Consider the following 25,064-nt stretch of genomic DNA (forward strand, 5'->3'; position numbering starts at 1 on the left):
ATAGTGGTAGTAAATATTGCAGCCTTGATATGTGTAGGTCAATATTCTTGACCTTGATATTTTGACACACCACACTGCCACCATGCTGAAAGTGGTGCTGCAAGCTTCCTATTTTCTCAAAGGTAGGACTAACCATGATGCGCCACCGTGAATGCCCCTAGTCACCCGAAGGGGTCTGGAAACAAAAACACAGAGTATGAAGAAGCCCACTTTTACCACCTGTTGTGTTTTCTTTTAATGTGTTCTACGTTATACGTTCTAGACTCTGACGATGCTATCAGTTATGGTCAGGTGTGAGGCTGAACTCTCACCTGACCATTCAAGATGGTTCACTGCTGGAGGGCTTGAGTTTTCTGGAGTAAACTTGTGAACTTAAGATTCATGTGGAACATTCATGTTGTGTACACCAAGATGCAACAAATTTAGCGACAAGCTGACTCACTCAAGCCTTCTACCTAAGCATCTATTCTCCTAAGCTGCTGGATTTCTTAATTGGATTCTATGAGAACTACCTACACCGCAACATTTTGTTGGTGAGTTGGGGCAATTATTTCTGAAACTTTACTGTACCTCACCGCCCTGCGCGGTTATCTGCATGCACTGCTCAGCATGAGTATGTCTTACCCTTCCTCTGCCTTATCAGCATAGTTGTTAGCATTCCTCTTTGCCTCGTGCACCTTCTTTCGTGTGTTGGCTGCACAGTTTACAAGACTGTTATACTTTGTTACGTGTTACGCTTTCCTCTTGGATGTCTTTGTATGCTACGCTTGGATTAAGCGTCCATGTCAAGGTTCCACATTAGCTGCCATGCTGTTACACAATCAGGCACCCATTTTGCATCGGTCTACACACAGTATTTTGGATATAAGCGATGCCACGATAGGAAGAACAAGTACCTTCTGTTTTGGAGTAGTGGGTGTCCAATGTTATTAGTGACCACAACTCAGCATCATCTGTGAAGAATATTTAATGAGGTTTGAGGAAGCATATATTTTTATGGTTTTAATCACAAAGGATTACTTTTCATGGTGGAAACTGTGACATTGTGGATAGTCGAATACTAAATCTACGCAATATCTGAAGCTTGCTGTGTATAAGCAGCACCCTATTCAAGGAACAGCATACATTTGTGCAGATTATAACTATAATGCGTGGGTTTATTTAATTTGTAGAATGCATTATTTTATAAGATGTCTACATTGAACCTTCCATCTCCCCAACCATTTATGGTAACCGAGGATGAACCACACATGCAGGGGTGTAGCTTGGTCAGTAATACTGGGGCGGGGGGTACGAGCTTCAGGTTTTGCAACAATCATGCAGGCATATAATGTTAACATGCATTATATGACAAGCAGGGTGCATGATAGGGGCATAAGGGGCAGTGGGAAGGAAGAGACTCACATTTTTTAAGAGCTTCAAAACAGTGTGTGTGTGCATTTTGTCTGTGTGCATGTTAAAATTCCTGGTGAAATCCGACAGACACATCGCCATACCCAGCTGAAAGCACCTATACCGAACTATTTAGCACAAATACATTTAGTAGGGGAGTGTAACCCCCCAAACACCCACCTGCATCCATGAAGTGGGAAGAATGATTTATTCATTATGTTGTAAAGAATGCCAGAACCGAAGGTTGGTTGAGAGGAAGATTTATTAATGGAACTGAAATGAGCCAGCATGATGGACCGTAACAGCTTTCAGGAAGCAACTGTCATCCTAGAATGTCCAGATGCTCACTGTGAATTATGACATATGTACATCCTATTATCTCAGCAACAACTTTACCACAGTACAGAAATCAAGATGGTGATAATGCCCTTGACGTCAAAACTCCCATATAATCGGTACCCTTAACATCTTCTTGGCAGAGCACAGCACGTATGCCTCTGTTGCTGGCAACGGTAGTGAGAATACACTTGCGTTTTGGGTCAAAACCATGTATATGTTTCGCCAGGCAAATACTTCCGTTTATGTAATCAAATTCTGATTCTAATTCATTTGACCAATTAAATGCCACCTTGTTTTTTTACCAAGTGGTGCAAGTTGTATGTTTTTACTGAAAAGTTTCAAATAAACTTTGCATAAAATTAGGCCAGACCAAGGAACAGCCTCAATTCGTCCTTACTGGTGGGAGAGAGAGCTTTCTTGATAGCATGTAACAAGTCATCTTTCGGCTTTATTACATCAGCTGTGATTTCATGACCAAGGTAATTCAGACTTCACCTTAAATTTACATTTTGAGACTTCCGCTGTTAATCTATGATCCTGTATAGTCTGCAGCACCTTAATCACTCTAGAATCACGCTGTCCTTCACTCCCCCCCTAATCAATATGTCATCTCGGAAAATATGACACCAGATAAATCCTTAAATAATTTGTGCATCAGCCTTTGAAACACTGCTGCCGCCGAAGCAAGTCCAACAACATACGTACAAAACGGTAACACCCTGATGGAGTCATAAAGGCTGTCAAGCCTTTATTATCCTCGTATAATCTGATTTGATGGTACACCGAAGATAGGTCGATCAACATAAACCACTTCATCACATTGGTGTGTGCCTGAATCTCATTTATCTTTGGTATAGGAAATCTTTCCATCACTATATTCCTGTTCAAATTCTTCCATTCCACGCATAAGCGGATTTTCCCAGTTAGGTCACCTCACAAAAACTATTGGGGCAATCCACTCAGCAGCGTCAACTTGTTCAATTATATTCTCATTAATTAACCTTTCAATTTCTTGGTCTACTTCCTTCCTCACTATCTAAGGAAGTTCCCTAAATGTGTGCACCCTTTGTACAGCATTATGTTTCAATTTATTTTGTGTGTATATACCCTTTTAATGTACCAATTTTTCCAGAAAATACCTTTGGAAAATTTCTTTTAAATTCACTTCCATTGCAGTCCCCACTCCTAGTGACAAGGAGTTCCTCACAGTGTGGGTCTAAAATAATGTATAAGGCTCTCTGGTCAATCCATCCAAGGACAGAAGGACCATAATCTGCCTCATATAGCTTGCTCGCAGTCCTCCTCCCTTTAGTTTCTGTAACCCGCCACATGGATAGGTTCTCCTGTGAAACATTTAGGTTTGACATCTGATGGCTTTAGATTCTTTCCCAAAATTCCTGCAAACTTTTCATCCCATACATTTTTATCCACAATGGTGTATGAAGACCTAGAATCTGCAACAATGAGTATCTCCACTCCCACAAACTTAACATTACAAACAGGTTTGTTCCTAGACAATTAGGAAAGAAGACTGACACTGCCAACATCCTGGGCATCTATAATTCCAAGAATGCACTCATTTTTCGTACGGGAAAACTCTTCATCGGATTTGTCTGCCCAAGAGTCTGAGTCAGAAGCAAACCCCTCCTGATCCACACTTACTCTCTTACCAAACTTACTCTCCCTACATACTTTAGCGAAGTGCCCAAGAGTACCACATTCCCCACATTTTTGATTGTGTGCTGGGCACATTCTGCTATAGGCTAAATGTCCCCTACTGCCACATCTATAGCATCTCTTTTCTTGCTGTTTCTCCTCGTGTATTCCAAAGCGCACAGTTCTTTCTTCTTCTTTTGCTTTTGTCTTGCAAACTACTTACCTCTGCTTATCCTTTTTTTTTTGCTTCAGTTGCCCTGGCACATCTGTTAGATAGTTCTGCTTTTTCTTACCACTGCAATTACCTCACTAAGAGACGACTCACCATAAATTCATAACCTCTCTTGAATGTGTTCATTGTTCACATGCATGATTATTTGCTATATTTTTTTTTAAAGCAGAAACATATTCTTCTATCGGCTTGTTTGTTTGTTTTGCTTCCTCCTAAAAAAATGTCTGTCAATTGCTATGTAGACCGAAGTGGAGTAATATTTGTCCAGATGCTCCAAGACATTTTGAAACATATCCATCTCACTAGCACTTCATGTTTTGTTTCATTGCATTATATACAATAAGTCCTTGAGGTCCTAGCAAGCGTAGTAGGATTTTTCTTTTCTTGAGAAAGTTTCTCATCATCTATTGTATCAATATAGTTAAAAAAAATATTGCTCCCATTCATTCCACTTGATAGGTGGATCTCCAATACTTGTCAAGAATGGTTGTGGTGTAGTCAAGGAAAATGTATGGGACGCACACACGTTTGCAGAATTATGGAGACACAATAGATGCAAATATAATATGCAATGCTTATGATAGCACAATATGAAATTACACGACATTTGGTGTTACAAAAGTATAGTTTGAAACTAGCTGTCTCAGAACAAACATCAATGAAAAATACCTTGAATTATTTGCACAATTGCTACCTGTAATAAATGCACACAGATAGGAACTGTAGAATAAAACACTGTAGTAGCCTGTGCATCTACTCTCTTGCAAGAAGCTATACCGATGTGATGAAATCCTTGCTGATAACACTGTTCAGGACAGTGCAAGAATATTGGAGTAGTGAAACTTGTGCAAGTCACTGTAACAGCTTCATAATTCCTTGCCGATGTGCGATAATAGACAATGTAATTGATGGCAGGAAAATGGCGGCACCAAGCTTCTAGTACCAATACAATAAGATGCTGCTACAGAACTAGAATGTTGACTGACAATGGCAAGTAAATGGTGGCAAGATGTTCGCACGTGTAGACTGTGTGTAGGTAGTATGCGCTCTCAGTGAATGTGCACGCGCATTCAACTGCCTCCGTAACACCTGAATTTGCGAACCCAGTGTACGTGTATAAAGTAAAAAAAAAATGTTAATATGATTTTTTTCACCCTGTACATTGCTGCTGGCCCACTCACCACCATGAATACTGTCACAGAAATGCCCTTAAGATCGTGTTCAACGCTCGAACAGACTCTGGACAATCGCCATAAGTTCCACCTCTCAATGCACACTGTACTGGTTCGAAGATATGTCGCTGCCAGAATGCCAGAGCCAAAGGTTGGTTGAAAGGACAATCTCCATAAGTTCCACCTCTCAATGCACTCTGTACTGGTTCGAAGATATGTCGTTGCCAGAATGCCAAAGCCAAAGGTTGGTTGAAAGGAAGACTTATTAATGTAACTGAAATGGGCCAGCACGACCAACTGTACTAGCTTCAAGGGAGCAACTGACATCCTAGAATGTCCAGATGCTCACTGAATTATGACATATGTACATTCTATTTTCTTACCATCACATTTTCCAGTGTACAGAAATCAAGCACAAATACAACAAACTATTTGTCTACTTTCGATAGTGTTGTATTTTATATGACAAACTCCTGGTGCAGTGATGGGGTTGCTTGGTTACTCAGTATTTCCACTTCTGGAATCCAATGTGTGGATTCTAGGACTCTAGGTGGAGGCCAGCTGCTGATGGTCACTTACTGACTCTGGGGTTGTTGCATGTATCCAGAGTAAAGACTACTTTTAATCAATTGTACGGTTTCATCGCTTTCCAAAAGGGACGACAAGGATGGGAATGCTGTGAATGAGGACATTGTGGAAGACCATATACTGCAACGTTACCATAGGATACTGCAACATCGCAATCAGAGAATTACTGAAGCCAGCTTGGAGCTGTCCCTTTGCTCCAGTGGACCCTTGGTTAACTGCAAGGTGTGGACCGTGGAACCCAACCTGCATGTGAACCCTGAGGTGTTTTAAAGGTAAGGAGCCTGGAACACTGTGAGCCACAAGGAGCTGTGTACACCATTATTCTAAAGATGAGATATAGGCCCTCATTCTGACCTTGGCGGGCGGCGGAAGCCGCCCGCCAAAGTCCCGCCGTCAAGTTACCGTTCCGCGGTCGAAAGACCGCGGCGGTAATTCTGACTTTCCCGCTGGGCTGGCGGGCGGTCGCCTTCAGACCGCCAGCCAGCCCAGCGGGAAAGAGGCTTCCACGATGAAGCCGGCTCGGAATCGAGCCGGCGGAGTGGAAGCTGTGCGACGGGTGCAGTTGCACCCGTCGCGTATTTCACTGTCTGCACAGCAGACAGTGAAATACATGTAGGGGCCCTCTTACGGGGGCCCCTGCAATGCCCATGCCAGTGGCATGGGCACTGCAGGGGCCCCCAGGGGCCCCGCGACCCCCCCTACCGCCATCCGGATCTCGGCGGTCCGACCGCCGGGATCTGGATGGCGGTAGGGGGGGTCGGAATCCCCGCGGCGGTGCAGCAAGCTGCGCCGCCGCGGAGGATTCAATGGGGCCGCGGTACACTGGCGGGACCCCGCCAGTGGTGCCGGTCCGACCGCGGCTTTACCGCCGCGGTCGGAATCCCCATTGGAGCACCGCCGGCCTGTCGGCGGTGCTCCCGCGGTCCTCCGCCCTGGCGGTCAAAGACCGCCAGGGTCAGAATGAGGGCCATATTGTGTTTTGCAAAAGACTTGTGGGGGAATTAGAATTGATTACAGCGCATTGCATACTAGCGTACATTTGGCAATTGGGGGCATTTATCGAGCAGCTGTGAACTTTAGATCTGAGGAGCTTACTGTTGCAGCATATTGTGCCATTTTGAAATTCGGTTGATGTGCGTGACAACAGCACTGCAAGAGTGGGGGAATGCTGCCAAAAACGCGGACATCAAAGGCTACGTATGAGCAGAGTGGGCAAAACGAGTATCCCTAGCTACGTGAGATGTGAGGGGCGTTCCTGTTTTGGTCTTGTCACATGTGTTATGGATTTATGGCGACATTACCATTGTGAAAGCTGCACCTGCAAGCTTGAGTGTGTCCAAGGCAACCTTAGCAAAGCAATCATGTGGGGGGGGGTTACATTCTTCTGAGTGCTGCACATACAGTCGTTGATGCACATAGCTTGATTTTACATGCGTAAGTACAGCTGCCGACGTGCACAGCTTTGACTTTACTGGTGTTTGTGTAAAAAGTTGCTGGAAGCATGTGGTGTTTTGGAATTTACTTTATATTTCTGGTGCACAATAACATGAATCTTGCAGTGAATAGGAAGATCATCCAGATGCACACAGCTGTCTCAGAAAATAGTTTCAAAGGAGATGTCCCTGAATTACATGCACTTTGGAACTATTACTAAGCATATTGCAGGGGGAAGAATTATATTTAGTACTGTTGGGTATGAACTGTGGAGTGGCTACAAAACATTCAGCTGCGAAATTGTTATGGGCACATCATGTAGGGAATTGTAGAAACAATTTAGAAGTGGACCGTAAACACAATTTGTGTGCATTTCGGTAAGTTCCTGTTTAAATATCACTACTGATGGGTGAGGCTTCACAGTGTGAGTGGAGGTATAAGCCAGTCATGTTGTCTCAATTTATTCCTGCTCCCCTACGTCTTTAAAGGATCCTGGCCAACCTTGTATGGCATGGGATGACTGGAAGGAAACATTCAAGACCTATTTGTAGGCAACAGGGGGGATGTGTTTGTTGCAAAAAGAAAATAAGCCATTCCTAAACACAGCTTAGGTGCGGAAGGAAGGAAAGTTTTACATTTTAAAATCGCTTCCCAAACTAGAGGTAGAAGGGAGCGACGAGGAGCATGAAAATGCTCTTAAAGTTTTAGAAGAAAATTACGGGAAGAAAGCAAGTATAGTGGTAGAGAGACACAAGTTTTTTTCCCACGCTCAGAAACAAGAGGAAACAATAGATCAGTATGTAGCAGATCTAAGGCGATTAGCGGTTACATGCAAATTTAGAGATCTCAGGGATGAAATCAGAAGGGACCAATTAATTAAGAGTATGAGTAAAATCAAACTTCAAGTGAAACTGTTAGGTTTAAAAGATCAAAAATTGGACAAAACCATAGATGTGGCTAGGCACATGGAAAATGCTTCTTGATATCTCAGGGAATTGGTTGGAGCTGGATCCGAGATGAATGATGTTTCTGAATCTGCAAGTGAAGTAACTGCAGTTAAAAGAGGGCTGTGGAAAACCAATGGTGGTGAGAATTCGAAGGCGAAAACTCAAGAAATGGAAAAAATTAAAATCTGCTTTAGGTGTGATAGTTTATAGCATAGGGCTGAAGCTGGTAACTGTCCAGCAATCAGAAGTAAATGTTTTAAATGTAAACAACTGGGTCACTTCTCAAGGGCATGCTAAGAGATCTGTAAATTTGGTAAACAAACATGAAACTTTGGGTTGAAAGGAAGAGGCGAGTGTGAGTGAAGAGGATAATACTGAAGATTTGGAAGGGAGTGGGATGGAAAACAATATGGATGAACAAACGGAGGAAATCCAAGGAGATGGAGAGTGTGCATCGCCCCCAAAATGTGTAATCAAAGTAGAAGGGAAGTGGGTGCAAGTTTGGGTGGATTTGTGTTCCATTTACCCTGATCAACAAGTACATTTGGGAAGGTTTGAACATGGAAAAGCTAAGTCTCACAGATGTGGAACCTGAGGGGTACTGTGGAGACAAACTGCCCATGTTGGGATATTTCATATCGAAATTAGAGTTTCAAGGAAGGTGTAGCAGGGGAAAAATGTGTGTAGTTGAGAAAGGAAGGTCCTTGTTCGGATGGAAAAAACAGCGAGCTTTAGGAATGATTTTGAATCCTAATCATCCCAAGCAAGTATTGTTAACTGAGATTCAAGAAACAAATGAGTGGTTCATCATGTTCCCCAATTTATTCAGAAAGGGATGAGGATGTCCAGAGAAATTCGAACAAAAGATTGCCCCCAAGGAAGGGGTGGTGCTGAAAGTGTATAAGGTATGAAACGTTCTGCTTGCATTAAGAGGAATGTTAAAGGAGGAATTGAAGATATTATGTGATGAAGGGGTTATGGAACCCACCGAAGCTTTGGAGTGGTTGAGTTTGAAAGTAATTGCAAGGAAGTCCAATGGCAAAATCTGCATGTGTGGAGTTCTCAGAGATTTAAATAAGTGTATTTCGATTGACTGACACCCACTTCCCTGTATAAATTAGATGCTTGTGAGAGTGAGGGTGGTAAGTTGGTTCTTTACATTGGACTGGGCTATCATCAGGTACGGTTACACAAAGAGTACAAACACTTAACATCACACCAGAGGGAGTATATCAGTTTATTCATTTGCCTTTCGAGCTCGAATCAGCTGTATTCCTAAGGGAATGCAGAGTGTGCTGCAGGGTATGTTGAACGTGTTAGTATTTCAAGATGATGTGTTGATTTGGGGAGAGAACAAGCAAACACATGACAAGGTGTTGAAAGAAGTCTTGCATACATTGGAAATAGCGGGACTCACTATCGGACTTGAAAAATGTAAACTCAGTGTAAAGGAAGTTAAATATCTAGGGCATACTTTAAATCATGAAGGAAATAAACCCAAAATGAGCTTAGCAGATGCAGTAGAGAAAGTGCTTTTTCCAAGGGATAAAGAACAACTAAGATCAATTCTGGGACTTGCAGAATACTATGCCAAGTTTATCCACCATTTTGCGGATACATTTCATGCATTGCGTGATTTGTTGAAAAAACATCTGAAATTTCAATGGTCGAATGAGTGTAAAAATGCATACAATCTGGCGAAAGAGTCCATTGTGAAAGCAGTCACATTGAAACCTTTTGATTCTGCGGACAAATCTATTATTATGGCAGATGCTAGTAGTTATGGGCTGGGTGCAGCACTATTGCAAGAACATGAAGGGAAAGAAAGAGTGGTAGCATTTGCATCACACACGTTAAAAGGTGCAGAAAGTGCATACTCCATGGTGAAACAGGAAGTGTTGGCATGCTGGTGGGGGGTATAACACTTCTGGATTTTTGTGTGGGCTGTGAGCATTGAACTGTCCATGGATTATAGACCATTAGTAGATTTGTTACCATAACAGGGGCTGGGGTGGCATTCATTAGTGAAGTGAAAACTAACAATGTGATTGTCTTTTGTAAGGATATTTTTCATAGCGAAGGATGTCTAGCAGAAATAATAAGTGACAGTGGTCCCCAATTTGTTTCCGAAGAATTAGGCAATTCTTGAAGAAATGGGGGAAAAAAACACAGTAGGACAGCTGTATATCATCCCACAGCAAACTGCATAATTGAACGCTTCAACCGTGTGTTAGGGGACAGTATACAATTCATTATGTCAAGTAACTTGTGTTGGCAAAAATCAAGTCAAGGTTATATTATGGAACTATAGAACCACCCCGCACTCTGTAACAGGTAAAACACCATTTTGTTTGTTGAACTGAAGAGGAGCACAAACTGTAGTTGTACCGGCATGGATCGCAAGGTCAGGTCAACACAAGATTGATTGTAATTGAGAGAGAAAGTTGAGAAGTATCAAATTTGGTATGGAAAACAACATAATAACAAGATTATAAGAAAATGTAAGAAATATGAAGAAGGATCTAAGTTTTCTGAACCAAAAGAGGTGGTGGAAGTAAAAGGAAAAACGTTGGGACTGCTGGATGGCAGATGGTGGAATGTAAGGAGGGTAACTTTGTGTAATGAAGCAGAATGGCTAGTGCGGTTGAAGACAGTGAACAGAAACAAAACAAATGACAAGGATGATAAACTTGGTATGAGGGAACCAAGCACAAGTGAAAGAGTGAAACCTAAAATAATTGGAGGATTTTGTATGTGATTGAAATCTGTTGAATTCTGTGTGTGATTTTCAGTAGAAATGTTATTTATATTTTTTAATTATAGTTATGTGGGAGAATTAATTAGTAATGTTATGTAATGTGCAATTGCTTTATATTTTATTTTCAATGTTGTAAACTTTAAATGTATTATAGTCATGTGAGAAAAGTTGGTAAGGAAAGGGGATGTGTTGTATTTTATATGACATACTCCTGGTGCACTGATGTGGTTGCTTGGTAACTGAGTGTTTCCACTTCTGCAGTCCAGTGTATGGATTCTAGGACTCAAGGTGGAGGTCAGTTGCTGAGGGTCACTTACTGACTAGGGGTTGTTGTATATCTCCTGAATAAAGACTACTTTTAATCAAGTGCACGGTTTCCTTACTTACCAAAATATAGTAAAGGGTTTACACGTGAAAAGAAAAAAGAAAATTTTACTACATCATTAAATTCATGGAGCTTAAAAGTCCACAATCGCATAGAACAAAAAGCCTAGATTGGGCAAGGAAGGGGATGTTTTTTCTCATGCTCTAGAAGACCTTGATGTATATGTTTCACCCACAATATGCATTGGTATTGACCATTACAATATTTTCCACAGAAAGCAAGGTGGTAGATATAAAATAGAGGATTATGTTGCTGCATTAAAGAAGAAGGCAGTAACATGCAGGTTTGGCAGCTTATTTGATAATCTAATCGGGTCATTATCTATTGCACCAATTCCAGCATACAAGATATATTGTGGGTTCATCAACTCTAAAAGAAGTAATATCTCTCGTAGGTAAAGTTGAGCTTACTTTAAGGTGTGCGAAAGCAGATTTATATGCGGGTAGTGAGGAAGAAGCAAGAAATGTAGTGAAGGCAGTCACAAAGAAAACAGAAAATAATTCTGATCGAGAAAACAGTAAAAAGAAGGAGGTCACAATAAAGTACAGAAGCGGATGTAGAATGCATGACTAAAAGGGAGATGTTACATTTGTCGGATTCAGAGTCACCATATACTATTATTAACAAACAGGTTTGGTCTGATATATTTACCAAGACATTTGATAAGGAATTACTTCAAACTGACATCAGACCTTTGAGCTCTACAGGTAAACCTATTAAATTACTCATTGTCAATTGCCCTTTTTGGATGGTCACCCCCCACTTGTTGCTGCTTGATGCTGTTGTTTTGATCTGAAAGTACACTGAGGCCTGCTGATTAGACCCCAGTGCCAGTGCTCATTTCCTTAAATTGTAACTGTGATTGGTAACCCCAACTGACAAGGACTTTACTGCCCCTGTGAGACCCTAGTAAATGGTACCAGTGGCACCCAGGGCAGAGATGGTAAAGGGGTCACCAGGGCTGCAGCACTGATTGTTACACCCTGACTGACCCGAGTAAAAGCAAAGTCTGCAGGGCTGCCATGTCAGCCTGCATAAGCAGTTTCCCTGCTCGAATTCGACTCTGCCTACACTAGGTGCAGTCAGAGCCATGTCACTGACCATAACATAAGTCAGTCACCCCTAAGGTAGGACTCCTATAGCCCAGAGAGCAGGGTGCATTGTGTTATGAGTGTGGACATATATGTGCAAGCATATATGGCCCTGTGGTACCATTTAAAACTTAATGCTACCGCAAGTGACCAGCTGCCCATAGGATAAAATGGGCTGGCATCCGGGCAAACCCCAGATGTCCAGGTCCATGATGGCCCAACTGAATTACCTCCTGTTTGGTGTCAAACAACGTGTTTTTAATCCTGAACATGATTCTCGTGCCCAGCTTTACCTAGCATGTACCCAGGTGGCATCCTCAGAGGAAGCCAACAGATTTCCCAGTTTTCAGCTGCCTCAGTGGGCTTTGCCAACTGTTTGCTGCCAAGACACAGTTCTGACCACATACTGGGGAGTGTGAGCCGCTCACAGAGATCAGGACTAAGGCCTGTGCAGGAAGGAGGTCACACATACGCCTTGCCAGGATGGCTAGTGATTAGACCCATCACATCGGTGACCTTCAAATGCTACACTTCCGCTGCTGGACAAAGTAATTTGTCCCCTACTTGAGGACGAAGCCCCCCCCCACCACCCTAGGCACTTTCTGAGGTGGGCAGGCAGGAAAATTAGTCAGGAGTTAGCTAGTAAGGCTGACCACAACTCCAAAGTGGGCCAGCTGGAGTATACCGGGGAAGATGGACCATGCCATCTTGAAAAGGCTTAAGAATAGTGGGTTCTGGGTAGTTTAGTGATGCATACCACTAGATGTGGTTACCTCGGGGGTGAACTAGCCACAGGACTAGATACCCACTGGCCACTTGTCCTCACACCCCTTAATATCTGTAAATGTAGGATTTAATGAGCACCCCTGGCACCAGAACCTTAGATCTGCTCTGGAACAAGAAAAGGCCCAATCTCACTACAAGGCAGGACTCCACAAAAAGAGGCGCATTATCTGCACTGTGGCACCCACTCTGCACACCACTGGACTTTGACTTGCCCCAGACCAGAGACCAATTCCAAAAGGAAGGTGAACCCCTCTGCAACCAGACCCCTTCCCCAGAACTCCCTAGGACTAGAAAGACTAGCCCCCTGATAACGGCAAGACCAGTCTGCACTTCCATGAACACTAAACAACTGACCACCGGGCCTTGAAGCATGGCCGCCCGAAAGTAACTGACCAGGCACTTTGAGAGAACTACAGACCGGAACCTCAGCTAGGCAGAGCTTTTTGCATTGTTCCTCTGGTCCTCCGGAAGAAGATTGTCCAAACTTCCGTGCTTGCCAGCACCAAGGCTTGTTGGTGGTCAGCCTGACTACTACCTCCTTTACTTGATCCAGGCCCAAGAAACCATTGTCACTGTGCAACAACCCACATCAGTGGCTCCGTTGTCCAGTCTTTGCATATCCTTTCAGCCTGCGTCAGCATGCCTGGTAAAGCCAGCAACCCCGGATCCCGTTCAGCACTCCAGATAGTAAGGAGCACCTCTGCACCCAAGTCACTCGAGTGTCGCAGAGCTGCTCTGCCTGGTGATTCTTGTTCTAAGGCCAACTCCCAACTTAAGAACCAAAGGGCTTCACTGAACTCGACCTGCAAGGTACCTTTTGCAAAAGTGCCCAACCCAAGACCACGAGTCCCACTCGGCACCAAGGACACTCAGCACCATTCTGCATCCCGGCCTCTTGAGCCAGGTAAAATTGTATTGACTGTTACTGCTTGGTCTGAGGGCCTGCAAGACCTTAACCCTAGGTGGGTTGCAAGGAACTCACCCCACAAGTGAACAGATTTTTCAATGCTCTAAAATAGATAAATCTGTTATCTGCAATGTATCGACTTCATTTTGGTGTTTAAATTAATGGAAAAATCTGCTTTATTTTTATAAACTGATGTCAGGTTTCTTTTGAGCCATGCTAATTACTTACCATCCATGTTGGTGTTGTGGAAGATTATAATTAGAGATGATGCGCGAGCATGTGTACAGAAAGTCCAAATATTTAAATTGGTATTAACAATGACTGACTGTAGAATTAGGCAGATTAGAGCACACTGGAGTGATTGAATAAGTAGAGTCATCACACTGGGTGGCACCCTCTGTGGTAGCACACAAAGCTAATGGCATATTAGTCGATATAAGGGATACGAATAAGAACAAAGCTAATGGCATATTAGTCGATTTAAGGGATATAAATAAGTGGCAGGTGGAGGGCTGCACAGCGAACGACTTGGTGGTGGCGCCACCTGACCCAGCAGACGCCGCTGTGGCAGGGACGGTGGCTCGGGGAGGTCTCAGCGCTTTGGGGATTCCATAAATGGGACCTTATAGGTATCTCCCAGCTGGGTGATGTCTGGACCGGCTCCCGCATGAGATCATTTCAGGAGATCCAGGAGCAATTTGAGCTGCATAAGTCCCAATTTCACAAGTTTCTGCAGCTTAGGCTGCATTGCAGGCACATATTCAGACAGGGACGTAGAGGCCAAAATTATGATGGGCGCTTTAGGCAGAGGGGGAGTATCCTGCATCTACCGCTCATTAGTTAGTAACACCACCCAAACACTTGACAAGCTCCAAGAGCGATGGGAGCAGTGGGTGGGCCCGATCGACGATGGAGACTGGAGGGAAGCGTTGATGGCCCCACGGTCTCTAATTACGACCTCCCGACTCCGAGTGGTACAGGTATATTTTCTTCACACGGCATACCTCACACCTGACCAGTTGTGTAGAGCGGGCCTGTGGCTCCAAGCGGACTGTCCTCGTTGTGCAAGTCCCAACGCAGACTCCTTTCATATGGTATGGACTTGCCCCCATTTAACCTGTTATTGGAGGGCGGTGCTCAGAGAGATTTCGAGAGTTATACAGGTGGAAGTTGAAGTGGTTCCACTAATAGCTCTTCTAGGAGTGCTCGACGGGGTGGGTTCCAGCAGAAAACATTTGTGGGGGTGGCCTGCTTGGTGGCCAAAAGAGACATTGCAGCGAACTGGAAAAAAAAAATGGCGTCAGGGGGTGGACTGGTGTGCACAGCAGGAGAAGGTGGTCTGCGAAGTACAAGGGTGCGTAGCCAAATACACAAAGGTGTGGGGGAGCTGGGATGGGGCACGAAGCCTGGTTTCGTCGGAAGGGGATGTGTGCAATCTGACAAATGGGGCAGTGGTTCCTGTGTTTGCATTAGTGTCTCATGCGTTGGATCTATATGGTGTACTACTTTACCTATGCTGATTATACCAGTGACCTATTGGACTGTTAAGCCGTTTCACATAAAACTAATAAAAATGTTTTATCAAAAAAAAGGGATATGAATAAGAACCTTTTCATTGATCACCTCCCATTTCTTCACATTAACAAATATTTATGGTTAACCACATATATGCATTGGTTTACCCCAACTGACCTGATATCTGCATACCATCAAGTGTCCTTATACCCAACAGTAAGCATTTTACTCCATTTATCACACCTGTCAGTTGTAGTCAATTCAGGAAGGTGCCTTTTGGATTGGCTTCAGCCACCATGATTACACAGCTAATGCATAAATTGTTCAAGGGTGTGAAGAATGTCACATTCTTTCAAGATAATATATTTGACATAGGAAAAAAACGGGAAGAACACAATAAGAATATGCGGATTGTGTTAAGTAGCAGAAACAGTAAAGTGTACATTTGTGAAGAGAAAACTTACTTATTTTGGGTATGAAATCGGTTATAGAGGTATATTACAAAGATTTTTTTTTTTTGAGGCAATTAGGCTGGTACCAGAACAAAAATTAGGTGATTGCTTTGTAGGATTGGAAGAATTTTATTACTAATTTATGCAGAATGTTTCAAGTAAAATGTGTCCCATCAAGCAGTAATTGAAGAACGGGAACACATTTGTGTGGTCTGAAGAGTGTCTACAGGCTTTTAAGAGTATCAAGAAAAATATTTGTGAAGTGCCCTTTGTATGTTGTCATGATCCAAAAAGTAAAAAAATCATCATCACTAATGCAGGTGGGAACAGGTTGCTGCAGAACTGTCCCAGGATGATGGTTCTAGTAAACAACAAGTTATTGCTTTTACATTGCGAGCCTTACAGAAGAAAGATACTCGGTCATTGAGAGCCAGACCTGGGGGTGTGTTTGAGCCCCAAAAACATTCAGCAATTCATGTGGAGATGTAAAGTGGTGTTAAGATGCAATCATAAACCATGATGTAAGATACTAACTACTCAAGGTATCAGTAATGCTTCACCAAGCATAGCTAGGTTGTCTGTGCACCTTCTGGATTATATTTATAAGGTACAATATGTACCTGTTGCTCGAAATAAGGTCTCTGACTTTCTAAGCAGACTACCTTTGCCTGTAAAGGAAGACATAAGCAGTGAATTGGGCGAATGCCTTGTGACAAGCGTATCAGATGTGAAATTAAGAGGTGTGAATACAGGAGTATGGACAGCACAGATTAATCTGGATGGTGTAGTGTCTGAAGTGAAAACGTCTTTAAACATAGGATGGCCAGAAGAACAATAGTCTGGAGAGTGAGTGTTTAGGTTTCTGTGATGTTAGGAATTAACTATCAGTTGAAAATGATTTGTAAAACAGGAGTGGCTGGTGTCAATTTGTACATTACAAAACAAGATCATGGCTTTGAGTCATGAAGGCCATCTTGGGATAATAAAAACAAAATGTAGGATTAAACAATTTTATTTTTGGCCAGGCATTGATGAAGTGGTCACAAATGTTGTAAGAGAATGTTTGAAGTGCATCCACTCTGATAAGTCACAAGCTGAAACCACCCATCGAGTCACCACACATGCCAAGGCAGAATGGGAGCAGATAGCTCTGGCCGTGTACAAACTAAAAGTGGTGGAACAAAATGTGCTATTGTAGTTGCCAGAGGGGAAAGTCGTTAATAAGATGCGTATTGTGAAATTCTTAGAGGAAATTTTTCACAAAGAAAGTTTTACCCAAGACCACTGCCAGTGACATTAGCTTTATGTTTGTGTCTGAGGTATTTAAGAAATTAACTGAAAAATTGGGTGTGCAATACAGAACTACTTCACTGTGTCGTAGAACTTTCGTCATGGGAACGAGACTGCTGGATTCAGACAGCAGCACCAACACTTGTGGGTGACAGAGTCAATCGAACACCGTTTAGTGGCTGTCGGCCTAACCCTTTTGGCTATCTAGCAGCACCTCACCCAAACCTGGAATGCAGAGGTGATTTGTGGCAGCTTAATTCATGACACTCTTAGGAAAGTAGTGGTCAGCAAATCTTACCCTTTTCTCTTATTAGCACCAGTCTCACACGAAGCAGACAAAGAGATGCAGAACAGTTTTCAATGCACTCATTGAAAAGGCTGCAATCTAAATACAATATATGGGCTGCAAATATTAGGAAGATGAGGCTGAGAACAATCAGGGTTATTACCACAAGTGAAGAGAAAATACACAACCCCAGCATATTGGAATAAGCACATTCATATGAATCCTACTGAAACACCTAGCTTCTAAATGAGAGCATAGTGGTGATAGCCCAAATCTGCCTGTTCTTAGTCCATGGAATGAACACCCACCCCCATTACCTGATACAGGGGTCTGAAAATAAAGCCTGTATCTGGGTAAAATGCACAGACCACAGGCATAGGCTAAAATACATGTGCCCAAGCAAGGCTCTAAAATGAACCCACAACATTGCATCACCTAGAAGAGAATGGCAATGTAGAATGTTTTAACTGAGTAATCAAAGATATCAGAGTTATCTAACAGCAACAATTTGGGCTGGGAGAAAGAGATTAAAGAAACGTTGTGGGTGTACAGAGTTATGAGTGCAGCTCCACTGTGCAGTGTCCTTTTCACTTGCTGAGGGAAGAACTCAGAGGACAAAGGATAATATGGGTTGGATGAGTGTGACAAGCAAGAATAACTTGCCCCTTGAAGATGTAAGGACAGGGTGGTTAAGGCACAAACAAGCTACAAAAATAGGTATGGCAAGTTGCATGGGGTCAAGAAAGTCAAACTTTAAGTTCAGTATTTTGTCAGGATTAAAAAGGGAGACTGATAACCATTAAGTGTTGAAAAGGTACTATGCAATGATGCGTTATTAAGTGCTGGTAAGGTAGAGCAGCCAGCAGGATGTCCTTATTTAAAGGGGGAAAAAATGAAACAGCTACAAATGAAGCAGCTACAGATAAGAATAACTGGTTGGATGTTGACAGTGATTTTGGTGTGCCGGCAAGTATGATGTGGATGAAGGTGATATTCATAATTCTTCTACAAAAGGGGGTGCACCGCAAAGTTTAGATGCACCAGCCAATGGAGATGTACTAACTAGGGGACAATCTTCCAATTCTCTAGATGTCAATATATGTTAGAAGAGTGGCTCTCCAGTGGGTAATACAGTGAGTTCAGAAAATCACACGACAATGTTTTAATGATTTTGTGTGCTAGAATTCTCATGTCTAGAATGCCCTAAATTGAGGTTCTTCTCCGTCCTCTTGGATTATCACTGTAAATTGTTTAGTTTTTTTTTTGTTTTGTTAATGTATTATTATTAGGAAAATATATTTTCAGTTTTAAGTTCTATGTTCCAAGTTCTAGACTCTTACGAGAGAGGGAGTTATGCTCAGATGAGAGGCTGGACTGGAAGGCGGGCACAATATTAGCATTCAAGATTTCTCATTGTTGGGTGGCTTGCATTTTCAGGAAATAAACTCATTAACTTAAGATTTGTGTAGAACATTCATTGGGTACACTGGAAGGCAACACCACCCACCAATAACTGCAGGAAGGCTGCACAAGATCATCTGAAATTGCAGGTGAGTGAAGTGAAGACACAAGGTGGCTCACTCCTAATTACACTTTATTTATTAGTTCATCTTTTGTGGGCTCCAATCATGTGGCTTTCTGAATACCCCGTAGACGTCATCCAGTATGCCATTGAGTACAAGTCCTGGGTGTTGGGAAAAGTGTCACAGAGTCAGACTTCGGGAGTCCCTGACCGAACCCTGCTGTGCAGGGTTCTAATATTCAACTGTCTTTTGCGCCAGCCAGATCCCAGACTTGAAGAGGTCCTGTGTGACCCTTATGTGTACATTTTGAGGGACCACAACCCAATTTCCAATATGGTCCAGACGTAGAGCTACTGACCAGATTAGCTTTTACTTTTGGGTCATCAAACATCACATTTTATAGGTACTACTCAACTCCTTACAACAGGTGATGGAAGGAATGCTTGCAATTTGTCTAACCACTGGCAATTGCTCGGGTAGCATTCCAACTCATCATTCTTTTGCCCACTGTGCTATCTCAATTTGACCTAGTCATCTGCAAATCTGTCTTGACCCTGCTCCTAGGCATTATAAAAGCAGTTATTCTGTTATAAGATCATTACTAATTGGTACATCAATAAATCGCATTAGTTATCATAATACTGTAATTTGTCTAAATGCACCTATTTGAGGTGAATCAATACCGTTCCCTCCTGTTGTATGGAGGAATACTGCATGAAATATAGCATAAATATTGTTTCCTAAATATTGTTTAAAAAATACGTCCCATTTGTACAGATTTTCTATCATTAACTCCAATGAGGCAATATGCTTGTTGCCAATATTTAGGACAAGATATTTATGAAAGACAATAGTCTGGCAATATTATTCTGGTACCACACCTTCCCAACTGACAGTGTTGTGAAAAGAACTGGGAAGGGTGTTTTCATTTCAGCTGAAATATGTGTTTACCTCACAGAATAGGGACCATCTTCTGAGAAACAGCTTTTCCATTCTCCCAACCACTCTCCAGAGACTTTGTCAAAAACCTGAATCCGCTTGTTTCCTCTATCAGCAACCCACACCTGGAGGCACATGCAAGAAACAGAAGGACAAGCTTAAGAACTGGAAAACAGATGAGCGCATGGGCCAGTTTCATGTGAACAGATAACACAATTAACATGGATACACGTCATCACGTCATCACAGCAGAACATGCTCACAATCAAGCTCAGAAGCTCCATTATCTTTCATCCAGCATGTCTATGTAGAAACCACATGCACCTGAACATGCACGCTTTTCCACGATAAGCCTTGGAGTGAGCCCTGGAATGAGCCCAAAATGTGTTGCCACGACAGGATAACAAAAACATTTTGGAACACACATTGCACCACTTAGAAATGTAAATATGGGAAAGACATTGATGTGGACAGAAACAGGCACCATGAAAACTTTTGTAAAAGTTTATTTTATTTTTTTATTATTTTTTTTAAATACATTCTGTTTTTCTTTGGGAAAACGGGCTGTATTTATAAAAGAATAATTGCTTTACTTAAAAGCAAACACATGGTGGCTTGCAGACCCCAGCAGGCCACTATCACTGTGATAGCGGCGAATCATCGGGGGTGTCACAATTTGGGACCAACCACATTAATCTACATGAGAAGGGCCGAATTATGATCACTAAGATTTGTATTTTGCAAAATTTTCTATCATTACATAAGTCAGTCTGGAGAACACCACAGTGGTGACAAGGTTACTGGTCGCACACAGAGGCAGGGTTGTTCAAATCAGTGCCACAATTTGTCATAACATTGCTGGGGACTTTACCCACGCCTCGGCCGCTCATGGGTCACTGTCACGCATTGACTATTTGTACTTGCAAGCCGCTGATCTCCTTCGGAGGACGGACTTGCAGATCCTGCCCCACGGTATAACGGACCATGATCCAGCCCTGATTTACTTTGACATGTGCCCAAGCTTATTTGCTCTTTGTGGTGCATTAATGCCTGGTTCCTTCAAGATGAAAAATTTGCAGATTACCTGCTTGACAAATTAAAGACCCTCATCAGGTTTAATGGACGCTCAGTACACTTGGTAAGGCTTTTATGAGAGGTGTGGCCCATTCTTACATTCGGGGGTTGCAATCGCGATAGGCATAGCAAATTAGCAAACTTGAGGCACCAATAGTGTATAGAATGCAGGGACCTGGAAATGATGAGGGGTTTGGAGAAACACCAACTAGAACTCGACAGAATACCCGTATGCCAACTCTGTATAGACTAGGATGGCCTCTATGCGTCAGAAATATGAGTGGGGGGATAAATCGAGCAAATTGTTGCACTGGCTCGCCACACACCAATCGGAAGCCAGGGTTATAACCCCGCATAATGGAGGACTCTGAGAGGTGGATTGAGGATTCCCAAGGGATTGCACATAATTTGCCTGATATTATGAAAATATTTATGCATCAAGGGTGCGACTGGAATGTGAGTCAACATCCCCTCTGGTGGTGGAGCTCCTTTTGCCCTGTCTCTCTGCCCTAGACGGAACCACATTAGATCGGGATTGGACCTCCATTTTGTGAGCCCAGCATTTTTCCTGTGCCCTAATACAGCCCAGTGAGCAAGGATTCCTAAAAGACCAAGGTGAGGGGCCCCAGACTTTTCTGGGAAATTGTATTATTTGTTTAAAGGTGTTTTTTACTGCTACCCGCGCCTGTTTACTGTAGACTCTCTGTGTTTCAGGCAGCTTGGCCTTTTAAAGTGGTGTTTTTTAGCCGTGACTGTGTGAAATTTCCCTTCTTGTTTGAGGCACAAGACTGCATAAAAGCCCCCTCCCCCTTTTCTAAGTAAAAAGGCTACTTACATCTTGCAGAGTGTGTTTAGGAGACTGCTTAATCTGTTTCTGTGATTTAAATTGTGTTTAGAAACTGTCTGCAACCCTTGTTTTTTGCCTTAAAAAAGCCACATTTCAGAATGCGTGGCAAGCAGTATTTCAGTGTTTTTTTTTTTTAAACAATCTCTCCCTTACCTGGAAAGTAGACTCTGCTAACTTGTAAGTGTGGATTCAGCCTGTCTGTATCCAAAGAGATTCTGAATAGAGCAGCAGCTGCCTCCTCCCTCCCCACAGGGGCTGGGCCTAGCTGATTGGCTCTCTGAGTCCCTGGCAACCTGAGCCCTACTCCCACACCTGCTCAGGGCCCTTAAGTTTGTGGAGGGAAGCCCAAAACAACCACCTCCATTTTGTGAGCCCAGCATTTTTCCTGTGCCCTAATACAGTCCAGTGAGCACAGATTCCTAAAAGACATAGGTAAGGAGCCCCAGACTTTTCTGGGAAATTGTAATGGTTGTTTAAAAGTGTTTTTTACTGCTACCCGTGCCTGTTTACTGTAGACTCTCTGTGTTTCAGGCAGCTTGGCCTTTTAAAGTGGTGTTTTTTAGCCGTGATTGTGTGAAATTTCCCTCCTAGTTTGTGTAGGAAAGTACATCTTCCTTTGCATGTTACCCCCATTTTTACCTGTATGTCAGTATGTTTTTGCCTGTCTCACTGGGATCCTGCTGGTCAGGACCCCACTGCTCATAGTTTTTTGGCCTAATGTGTATGCCTGTGTAGTGCCTAACTGTGTCACTGAGTCTCTGCTAATCAGAACCTCAGTGCTTATGCTCTCTCTCCTTTTAGATTTGTCACTGTAGGCCAGTGACTTTATTTACCAATTTCAATTGGCACACTGGCCCCCCTTATAAGTCGCTAGTAAATGGTACCTAGGTACCCAGGGCATTGGGGTTCCAGGAGATCCATATGGGCTGCAGCATTTATTTTGCCACCCATAGGGAGCTCAGACAAACCCTTACACAGGACTGCCATTGCAGCCCGTGTGAAATAGTGCACACACTATTTCACAGCCATTTTCACTGCACTTAAGTAACTTATAAGTCACCTACATGTCTAACCTTCACTTGCTGAAGGTTAAGTGCAAAGTTACTAAGTGTGAGGACACCCTTGCACTAGCAAAGGTGCCCCCCCATAGTTCAGGGCCATTTCCCCGGACTTTGTGAGTGAGGGGACCCCATTACACGAGCACACTACATATTGGTCCATACCTATATGTAGCTTCACAATGGTAACTGAATATGGCCATGTAACATGTCTAAGATCATGAAATTGTCCCCCCATTCCAAATCTGGTATTGAGGAGCCAATTCCATGCATCCTGGAGGCTCCACCATGAACCCCCAGTACTGCCAAACCAGCTGTCTGAGGGTTGCACTGCAGCTACAGCTGCTGCCACCTCACAGACAAGGTTCTGCCCTCCTGGGGTCTGGGCGGCCCAGTCGCAGGAAGGCAGAACAAAGCATTTCCTCTGAGAGCAGGGTGTTACACCCTCTCCCTTTGGAAATAGGTGTTACAGGCTGGGGAGGGGTAGCGTCCCTTAGCCTCTGGAAATGCTCTGAATCGCACAGATGGTGCCCTCCTTGCATAAACCAGTCTACACCGGTTCAGGAACCCCTTCTCCCCTTCTCTGGCGCGAAACTGGACAAAGGAAAGGGGAGTGACCACTCCCCTGTCCATCACCACCCCAGGGGTGGTGCCCAGAGCTCCTCCAATGTGTCCCAGACTTTAGCCATCTTGCTTTGCATGGTGTGGGGGCACTCTGGAGGGCTCTGAGTGGCCAGTGCCAGCAGGTGACGTCAGAGACCCCTCCTGATAGGTCCATATCTGATAACATAGCCAATCCCCCTCTCAGGGCTATTTAGAGTCTCTCCTGTGGGTTCTCTTCAGAGTCTGCTTGCAAGCTTCCTTCAGGAATCCTCTGCAACAACTTCAGCATCCTCTGACCTCGGATCAACCGCAGCCTGCTCTAAGAAATGCTGTAACTGCAACAAAGTATCCCCAAGAGATACTTTTTCTTCTGCAACCTCAGCTCCAAGTCAGCAACTGCAACAGTTTCCATGGTGTGTACGCTCTGGGGACTCCCTATCTTTATCCTGCACCAGAAGGGCCAAAGAAATGTCCTGTGGAGTGATGGAGTCACTCCCCTGCTCCAAGCAGGCACCTTCCAAGACGACGACCGGTACCCTTAGACTCCTCTCACAGTGACGAGCGTGCCCCTAAGGACACAGACGGTGGACATCATCAAAATAGACTGTCCTGAGGTCCTGCTCTCGCAATTTGGAGGAGGTAAGACCTTGCCTTCCCCGAGAGTGACGGTACCCCTGTGTACTGCGTCTTTGTAGGTGGCTGGCCTGGCTTATAGTGGGTACCTGATGGTACTTACACCTTGTGCCAGGTCCAGTTATCCCGTATTAGTAGATTAGTAGTGTTCTAGCAGCTTAGGCTGATAGAGGTAGCTATAGAAGAGCAGCTTAGGCTGAACTAGGAGACATGCAAAGCTCCTGCTATATCACTTATATCATATAGGTACTATATCATAAGAAAGACAATACTCAGAGTTACTAAAAATAAAGGTACTTTATTTTAGTGTCAGTGTGCCAAAAATATCTCAGAGGATATACTCACTTAGGAGGTAAGTAAAATACACAAAATATACACACAAACCAAAATCAGGTAAGTAAAACAGTCAGAAAGTAGTGCAAACACTGTAGAATACAATAGGATGCAGTAGGCCTAGGGGCAACACAAACCATATACCAAGAAAGTAGAATGCAAACAACAAATGGATCCCTAGTCTAGTGTAGTGTGTAGAGGGTCGCTGGGAGTGTAAGGGTGTCCAAGATACCCCACCCCAAGACCCTGAAAAGTAGGAGTAAAGTGCTACTATTTCCCCAGAAACACACTAAACTCGTGATAGAGGATTTTGCAAAGACCACAACAGACTGCAAAGCACTGAAGACGGATTCCTGGACCTGAGGACCTGCAAAGGAAGGGGACCAAGTCCAAAAGTCGTGAAAGTGTTTGGGGGGGAGGAGGGCAGGAGCCCACTAAACCCTGGATGAAGGTGCAAAATGGCTGCCTCCGGATGGAAGAAGCTGAAGATTCTGCAACAACGAAAGATGCTAGGAACGTCTCCTTCGTGCAGAATATGTCCCACGGAGTACTAGAGGATGCAGAGTTGTTTCTCTGGCAAAAGACTGCAAACAAGTCTTGCTAGTTGCAAGAGTTGCGGTTGAAGCAAAAGGGTGCTGCCCTGGCCCAGGAAGGACCAGGATGTTGCCACTTGGGAGAGGAGACAGAGGGGGCCCTCAGCAACATAGAGAGCCCACGCACAAAAAGGTAGCATTAGCAGAAGTACTTGAACACGGGTTCAAGAAGTCTGAACACAGCGGTAGGCTCAACACTGCAAAAGAGGGTCCCACGAAGCCGGAGATCAA

At 43.5% G+C, this 25,064-nt stretch overlaps 1 protein-coding gene across 1 annotated transcript in view; it reads right to left on the reverse strand.

The window, feature by feature from the left end:
• Positions 1 to 25,064, reverse strand: part of NHLRC3 (NHL repeat containing 3) — a 119,468-nt gene that overhangs the window by 17,513 nt on the left and 76,891 nt on the right. The window contains exon 6 of the mRNA XM_069205485.1: positions 19,705 to 19,817. Within this exon, the coding sequence (XP_069061586.1) occupies positions 19,705 to 19,817 (113 nt within the window). The remainder of the gene's footprint in view (positions 1 to 19,704; positions 19,818 to 25,064) is intronic.

The sequence above is a fragment of the Pleurodeles waltl genome, chromosome 8, assembly GCF_031143425.1.
Source record: "Pleurodeles waltl isolate 20211129_DDA chromosome 8, aPleWal1.hap1.20221129, whole genome shotgun sequence".
NCBI lineage: Eukaryota > Metazoa > Chordata > Amphibia > Caudata > Salamandridae > Pleurodeles > Pleurodeles waltl.